Raw genomic sequence first — 8241 nt, 5'->3', positions numbered from 1 at the left:
AACTACTATCTCTCTTCCAAGAGTTTGCACTATCTTTAATTCCCAACCGGAACGTAAAACAAACATTTTACAATATTTCCTTTACATATTAAAACAAATTACACGACAAAGAAACCAACTCGGTCAAAACGCTGCAGAGAGTCTCACAGAGATTGCTGCCGAGTGTAGTGACTGTTTGTAAACAAACAGCAGCTGTGAAGCGAGTGACCATTGCAGGGATTCCACCAATGGAGCCACAGGTGAGACCGTTGGTGTTGGTCGGAGGCCGTGTGTGGGCGGTCAGTGCAGACTCGGCCTCTCAGCCCTATCTCGGCTCAGCTTTATGTCGGTGTCTGTCTCCCTCCCGGTGTCGCTTGTGCTCTCGGTCTTTGCTTCTGTATCTCTCTCTCTCCCTCTCTCCGTCCCGCTTTTCCCTTCCCTCATCTCGCCCCCCCTCTCCCTCCCTCGCTCTCTCTGCCGGTCCCGGTCCCGGTACCGGTACCGATCCCGTTGCCAACCATCCTTGAATCTCTCTCTGGACCCCGCCCGCTCCGGTTTGCCCACTTGCCCCTCCACGTACAGGGCGGGCAGGTGGATGGGTTTCCTGAAAGGCCGGTCTCGGCCCCCGAACCTCAGCTGTCCCGACTCTTTCTTTCCCCCCAAACCACCTCCGAACCTGCGGGGCATCCACCCCTTCAGCACCCGCTCCAGCTCGAAGTCCACGAACAGCTCGTGCTGATCCACCAGCAGTTTGTTGGCGTCGCGATGCGCCTTCACCAGTGACCGCTCCTCCCGGTACTCGATGAAGCCGTAGCACTTCGAGAAGCCGGTGACCAGGTCCCGCACCAACCGGAGGCGCCGCACATCCCCGAATCGGGAGAAGGTGTCCCTCAGCTTCTGCTCTGTGGTCTGTGGGTTGAGCCGCGCCACAAACAGCGTCAGGTGCGGGTCTCCCGACACCCCTTTGTTGGGCCGGTAGTTGGCGGCAATGGCCCGCGACACGGCTCGGTCGTGGGGCTCCGCGTCCGTCCCATCGATGCTCCCCGCCTTCAGCGGCGCGTAGTGCTGAGCGATGGGCGTCCAACCCTCCTTCATGGCCTGAAAACAAACCCCAGGCCTCAGGGAGATACCTCCACAGTGCCCCCCACGGCCCCCCCTCCCAGTGCCCCCCCGTCCCCCATCCCCCCCCCTCCCAGTGCCCCCCTCCCCCGTACCCCCCACCCCCAGTGCCCCCCCCTCCCCAGTGCCCCCCAGTGCCCCCCCCCGGCCTCCCCAGTGCTAACGCCAACCCGGAGGGGGCACCGTCCTCACCGCCAGGAGCCAGAAGGCTGTGGGGCTGAGCTCAGCTCAGGCTGAGGCTCCGGAGGGGAGGGGCTGGAGTGAGGGAGGGAGGAGGAGGGGGTCTATACCCACATTTCGGGGCCACAAGTGTTTTTCTTCCCTCAAATTTGTAATAAAATAAACTCACAAACCGCCGCTCACCAACAGTGCAGCTTCAGGTCCCCCCGAGCACCGCCCCGAGCACCGCCCCCCCCCCGAGCACCGCCCCCCCCCCCGAGCACCGCCCCCCCCCGAGCACCAGCCTCAGGTCCCCCCGAGCTCCGGCTCCGGCACTTTGGTTCCTCCTCAAATCCGTTCCCACCCCGAGCCCCGCCCACCCCAAAGCCCCTCCCACACAGAGCCCCGCCCATCCCAAGCTCCTCCCACACATAGCCACACCCACCCTAAGCTCCTCCCACATATAGCCACACCCACCTTAAGCTCCTCCCACATCAAGTCCCGCCCACCCCAAAGCTCCTCCTACACAGAGACCCTTCCATCCACCGCTCCGCCCCCCCCCCCCCCCCCCCCCATGTGCTATAAAAGTATCAGTCCCTCACCCCAGTCCCGGGATTGCTGTGATGTTTATTCCTGTTCACGTCCTCTGAGCAGTGTCTGGAGTCCGTTTCCCAGCGCTTCACAGGATGTACTATAAAGTGCAGTGACTGTGTGTTTTGTGGGCGATGATGATGATGATGCGCAGCCGTTGAAGCTGTGCCGTTGTGGCCTCGGCTGCACAGGAAATCCCGGCTCAGAGCGGATGAGAGCCTTTATTATGGCTGTTTATATTTAGAGCTGTCTGAGCGGTTTTCCTGGCTGCTCTCCCAGGTCCGCCCCACTCTGTCTCTGCCTGTTTCCGTGTCCGGTAACCCCACTGTCCTGTCTGCCCGCCCGCCCGCCCGCCCAGTGCCCAGTGCCAGTGCCCAGTGCCAGTGCGGGCAGTGTGTGTGTGAGGAGGGACCTGCAGCCGAGCTAAGTCCATTCTGCACCTGAGACCATCACAAAGTGTCCCCTGGGAGTGTCTGATGCTTATCCTGTAAACCCCCCACCCCCCACCTCTGTAACGTGTGCCGGCATGGTCAAGGTTAAGCTGTGCACCCCCCACCTCTGTAACGTGTGCCGGCATGGTCAAGGTTAAGCTGTGCACCCCCCACCTCTGTAACGTGTGCCGGCATGGTCAAGGTTAAGCTGTGCACCCCCCACCTCTGTAACGTGTGCCGGCATGGTCAAGGTTAAGCTGTGCACCCCCCACCTCTGTAACGTGTGCCGGCATGGTCAAGGTTAAGCTGTGCACCCCCCACCTATGTATTGCTGATATAGAGTAATAATAAATCGATCACTTCAGTCCATGACTGTTTGTGGGGACGCTGCTGCGCGCAATTGCCTACTGTGTTTCATCCACAAATATAGTCAATTCACTTTACAGTGTATCCTGTGAAGCGCTTTGAGACGTCTCGACGACGTGATCAGACGCTGTATCAAATGCCAGGATTATTATTATTATTATTATTGGAGTGACGGGCGCTCTGGGACGCTCTCCTGCATGAGGTTCGCTATATAAATGCAAGTTGTTGTTATTGTTAACAACCAAAGATCGAGGTGTGAGGCAGAGAGAAGTGTAACAGAATCTGAGGCTATTCCCCCTCACGCCCACAAAACACTCCCACCAACACCCCTCCGGGGGCGGGGGGGGGGAGGGGGTTAGTGGGGGGGGTTGTGGGGGTGAGGGGGACTTTGTTGTGTTTTCCCTGTGACTGGTGTAGGGAGTGTGAGCAGAGCGGGGACGCCTCCAACCAGTGACACACACACACAGAGGTTTGTCCGGGATTGACCCCCGGGCGGCTGACAGCCTCCGGGTGTGGGGCAGAGCCGGAGATCGAGAGGCAGGTTTGCTGGTGTTAAACTCACACACACTCCCCCTCTCGCCCTCTATTTCCCTCTCTCTCTCCCTCTCTCTCTGACACATCAGCTCCTGCAAGATGTCCTCTGCTGCACCTTGTGATCAGGTATGTCCAGCCCCGGCCTTCCCCGCACTGGCACGTCTCCCAGTCTCGGGTGTGTCTGTGTGTGTAGGTATGTGTGTGTGGTGTCGGTGAGATGGGGTATATGTGTGTGTATGTGTAGGGGGGGCGGTGTATATGTGTAGGGAAGGTGTATATATGTGAAGGGGGCTGTATATGTGTGTGTAGGGGGGTGTATTTGTGTAGGGGGTTGTATATATGTGAACGGGGCTGTATATATGTTGCGGGAGTGTATACATGTGTTGGGGAGGTGTATATATGTGTCGGGGGGTGTATATATAAGGGGTGGGGAGTTTATTTATGTGTGAGGGGGTGTATATATAAGGGGTGGGGGTGTATATATGTGTCGGGGGGTGTATATATAAGGGGTGGGGGTGTATATATGTGTCGGGGGGTGTATATATAAGGGGTGGGGGTGTATATATGTGTCGGGGGGTGTATATATAAGGGGTGGGGAGTTTATATAAGTGTAGGGGTGTGTATATATAAGTGTGGGGAGTTTATATATGTGGGGGGTGTATATATAAGGGGTGGGGGGTGTATATATGTGGGGGGTGTATATATAAGGGTTGGGGGGTGTATATATGTGGGGGGTGTATATATAAGGGGTGGGGGGTGTATATATGTGGGGGGTGTATATATAAGGGGTGGGGGGTGTATATATGTGTTGCCTGGGTTTAGGGTGAAAATAATCCTCACTTGATGGAGAGAGAGGACAAGGTTATGGTCTGTGAGCGTTGACTGGACTCAGGTACCTGGTGGCTGAGCTCACATACACAGGGGAGGAAGGTGACATCTCTGAGGATGACTGCCAGCGGATTGTTTTCTTAAATGGATTTGCATTAAACTAAAGCTACTTTCCTGGTACCTTTAGGAGATGGTGTGAAACACAGATAACAAAGGAAGCATTGTCTCTTATCTGATCTATACTGTAATGGGCTCTGAGAGGGATAAAGGAATTTTTGTGTTCGCGCGTGTGTGTGTCCTTCAAAATCAGTGACGATGGACAGTCAGGGACACAGACAACATGGTTTTGAGATGTAACATGTCGGGATTTGGAATGACATAGTCTAAGCTGATGCTCCAATGCAGCGCTGGGGGAGGAGGTGAGTTGCATTGTCAGAGGTGCCATCTTCGGATGAGACGTTAAACCGAGGTCCTGTCTGCCTGTTCAGGTAAAGATCCTGTGGCGCTATTCGAAAAGAGAATGCAGTTTCTCTCTCTCCTGCCAACAATCCCCAAAATAAATTTGGTTACTCAATCCACGAGTGTTTGTGGGACATGGCTGTGTGCAAATGGCTGCCGCGTTTTGCCCTGAAAGTGCACAGTCACTGCACTTTACTGTATATTCTGTGACGTGATAGGGCACTATATCAAATACAAGGATTATTATTATTTATTAAGATTGCTGTAGTGAGATTCCTCGGAGAGTGATTTCTCTCTCTCTCTGCACTCGGAGCCAGTGTTCTCTGGGCTCAGGGGGAGTGTGTTGTGGCCGTGCTGCCCTGTTCCTGGTTTGCTGTGTGTCAGTGGGTGACCTGCTTGCTCGTATGGTTGGCTTGACCGAACAAACTCTCTGTCTCCACAGCCACTCGCAGCCGGTGAAAACCTCCTGTTAGACCCTGCTCCGATGCCAGAGGTGATGCCAGCCAGGGACACGCAGGAACAGGTGAGTAAACATTTTGGTTATAGCTTTCGATATAGCGCCTCATCACATCATTGAGACGTCTCAAAGAGCTTCATGGAATATACTGTACAGTGAATTGACTGTACATTTGGTGGACAAAAGCCAATTGCAACAAACAGTCATGGATTGAGTGACCACATTATTATATTTTGGGGGAGGGATTATTAGCCCCCACAAAGTGATCCTCCAATTGACTAACAACCAGGTTCCTACTTACTGCTCGATAAACAGAGGTGTGTGGAGTAAGGAGACCTGCCTAAGGTTTTGCCCTGCCCGGGAATTGAACCCAGGGCCTCTTGCTTGTGAGGCGAGAGCACTAACCACTGAGCTACAGAACTCCAAGATCATAGTGGTGTATCAGGAGTGTGCTGACCACACTGTGAGATTCACACAGGGATGAGGGGACATGTGGATGTAAACTTAATATCCAGTTACTGGGACATTCTTGGAGCTGGTCCCTGTGGCTGTTTGCCGTGGCAGCTGTGTCTGTCTGTTCGTCTGTCTGGGTGCCTTGCTGTGTCTGTCTGTCTATTCGTGTGCGTCTGTCTGTCTGTCTGTCTGTCTGGGTGCCTTACTGTGTGTGTTTGTCTGTTGGGGTGCCTTGCTGTGTGTGTATGTCTGTGTGTGTGTGTGTGTGTGTCTGTCGGGGTGCGTTCCTGCGAGCAGGGCAGGCTGTGGCTCTAGCCCTGATTAAGATGCTGGGTGTGTTTGTCAGCGTGTGTCACTGCCCACATCTCCTCTGTGACAATATGATTGTCCTGGGCTCAGTGTGAGCGGCTCTTGTCTGCCTCGAACAGCTGGCTCTGAGGGGCCGCCTGCCACAGGCTCGGGCTTTGCTTCAGCCCATTGTTCCCGCACAGTCCCTGTTTGTGGCTGTCTGTGACCAGTGGCACCAGTCAGTGTGAACCTTATCTCCACTCACAGTCGTCTCATTCCCCACTTCCATCCCTAGAGCTACAGAGTCACCACTTATACAGCAAACACGTACCATGTGATTCCAGACCTTTGGGGAGTGTGGGGGTGGGGGGCCCACGCTGGTCCTGTTTCTCCAGCCTTCACTGCCTCCCGCACTTCCCCCGGTGTCTGACCATCTCGGGGTGTGAGATGTCAACATCGGGAGGAATTGTGGAAAACTCTTAAATACGGGCTCTGTTGGAAGCTGTTTTTTGACATGTTTTTAAAAGAGAAGCCATCTCCTCAATAGGAGTTGAGGTACAGATCAGCCGGGATCTGATAGAGTGACAGAACAGGCTCAAGGCACTGAATGGCTCTCCCTGTTCCTATGTTCCCATGCTGCGGATTCGGGCAAAACGGGAGAACCTCCTGGGAGGTCACCGTGATAATAACATGTACTGGTCAGGACTGCTCCCTGTCCCCATGTCGCACACAGGCTCCAGCCCTGCTCTGGACTGTACCAACTGGCCGGCCCTCTCCTATATTGTAAGGAAAGATGAAGTTCTCCTGACTCCCTGCTATCCTGGCTCGCATCCCCTCAATTGAATTAACAGCTGGAATGTGAGTTGTCTGTGTATGTCATTGTGTGGGTGTGGCATTTCTAATTCTCTCTCTCTAATTCTCTTTCTCTCTCCAACTCTCTCTCTCACCGTCTCTCTCTCTCAATCTCTTCCTCCCACCCAACCCCTTTCTCAACTCTCTCTCTCCCTAATTCTCTCACCCTCTCTCTCTCTCTCTCTCTCTGATACAGATAAACTTGCGCCTTATCCTAGTGAGTGGGAAGACCAAGGAATTCCTGTTTTCTCCGAATGATTCAGCCGTGGATGTCGCCAAACATGTTTATCAAAACTGGCCAATGGGTACGTGTTGGGGAGCATGTGTGCGTCTGTGTGTGAGGGGGTCTGCGGGTGTGAGGGGGTCTGTAGTGGGGGTTGCCCTCTCTTCCCACCCCCACCAGCCCCACATGCCTTTTCCATTACAAATTCTTGTCTAATTCCTCTGGGCTCAGCCCCACCCCCCAGCCTCACCCTGGGGCCTGCCCTGCCATGGCCGCTGGTGACCTCGGTGTGTGTGTGTGTTTGCAGGTTGGGAAGAGGAGCAGGTCAGCAGCTCCGACATCCTGCGCCTCATTTACCAGGGACGCTTTCTACACGGCAATGTCACACTGGGGGGTAAGTCACAGTGTGGGGTCAGTGAGGGTGTGAGTCACTGGGTGTCAGTGGGGTCAGCAGTGTCCGTGCTGTGGTTTTGGCTGTGGGTGTCTGATTTCCAGTTGGCACACCAGCCGCCCTCCAGTGTTCCTGTGCGCTCGGTCCTGTCTGTTCCTCCAATGGTCACTCACTCTCTGGGACACGTCTCTCTCCACAGCCCTGAAGCTGCCGCCCGGCAGGACCGCAGTTATGCACCTGGTTGCCAGGGAGACACTGCCGGAACCCAGCTTCCAGGGTAAGGCTTCATCACCTCCCCACACTTGCCAACAAAACCCATCACCGTGATCAGCTGGTGTCTGTCACACACCGAAACCCATCACCATGATCAGCCGGTGTCTGTCACACACCGAACCCCATCATCGTGATCAGCCGGTGCCTGTCACACACCGAACCCCATCATCGTGATCAGCCGGTGCCTGTCACACACTGAAACCCATCACCGTGACCAGCCCGTGCCTGTCACACACCATAACCATCTCTCTGTGCCTCGTTTGTGTGTGTGTGCCTGTGTCTCTCTGAGTGTATCTCTCTGTGTATTTCTCTGTCTCTATGAGTCTCTCTGTCTATCTCTCTGTGTGTTTCTCTGTCTGTCTCTCTGAGTCTCTGTGTGTCTCTCTGTTTGTCTCTCTGAGTCTCTCTGTCTGTCTCTCTGTGTGACAGGTAAAAGGAACCGGGAGAAGGCGGGGGAGAGGAGCTGTTGTACCATTTTGTGAGGTCGGAGCAGTCGCTTCGCTCATGGACAAACAGATTTTTTGTTTAGGACTTTTCTTGGAATCCCAGAGACGGGGAATGAGCATCATTACTGTGGCGTATCTGCACCAGGCCAGAACTTTGTCTCATTATCACAGTCTATCTGCTGGCGATGGGAGCCAGGCTGGGTTGGGGATGGGGCTGGGGCTGGGGGTGGGGGTGGGTCAGGGAGCTTGCTCGCTCACTCTCAATGTCCTGCTCTTTGCTGGCTGCTATCTTTCTCTGGTTCTCGTGGGGAAAGCTTCAGAGTTCAGTTTAATGGGAATGTTTACAATGTATTGATATATTTTGGGACAGTTTGGGATCTCTGGTGGTGGGC

The 8241-nt window shown here is 54.6% G+C and overlaps 2 protein-coding genes across 3 annotated transcripts; one reads left to right on the top strand and one right to left on the bottom strand.

The window, feature by feature from the left end:
- Positions 1 to 14: 14 nt before the first annotated feature.
- Positions 15 to 1505, bottom strand: LOC103190485 (small nuclear ribonucleoprotein 35 (U11/U12)). Its single transcript, XM_042340643.1, is given in 3 exon segments — positions 15 to 441; positions 444 to 1077; positions 1448 to 1505. Coding segments are annotated over 2 exon segments (768 nt in total). The 5' UTR covers positions 1075 to 1077; positions 1448 to 1505; the 3' UTR covers positions 15 to 304.
- A 1504-nt stretch (positions 1506 to 3009) lies between these two features.
- Positions 3010 to 8049, top strand: LOC103190483 (ubiquitin-like protein 3). Of its 2 annotated transcripts, none has more exons than XM_007911292.2 (6): positions 3010 to 3305; positions 4909 to 4989; positions 6713 to 6821; positions 7047 to 7133; positions 7330 to 7407; positions 7833 to 8049. In XM_007911292.2, exons 1-6 carry the CDS (start codon positions 3279 to 3281, stop codon positions 7883 to 7885), a joined length of 435 nt encoding a protein of 144 aa, XP_007909483.1. In that variant the 5' UTR covers positions 3010 to 3278; the 3' UTR covers positions 7886 to 8049. The 2 variants fall into 2 exon arrangements, with proteins under 2 accessions (XP_007909483.1, XP_007909484.1); XM_007911293.2 differs by lacking the exon at positions 3010 to 3305 and adding an exon at positions 3938 to 4426 and having other exon boundaries at positions 7833 to 8048.
- Positions 8050 to 8241: the final 192 nt, after the last annotated feature.

This window comes from Callorhinchus milii, unplaced genomic scaffold (assembly GCF_018977255.1).
Source record: "Callorhinchus milii isolate IMCB2004 unplaced genomic scaffold, IMCB_Cmil_1.0 Scaffold15, whole genome shotgun sequence".
Classification (NCBI taxonomy): domain Eukaryota; kingdom Metazoa; phylum Chordata; class Chondrichthyes; order Chimaeriformes; family Callorhinchidae; genus Callorhinchus; species Callorhinchus milii.
Note: the sequence above shows the minus strand (reverse complement) of the source record. Positions and strands in the feature narration are given on the sequence as shown.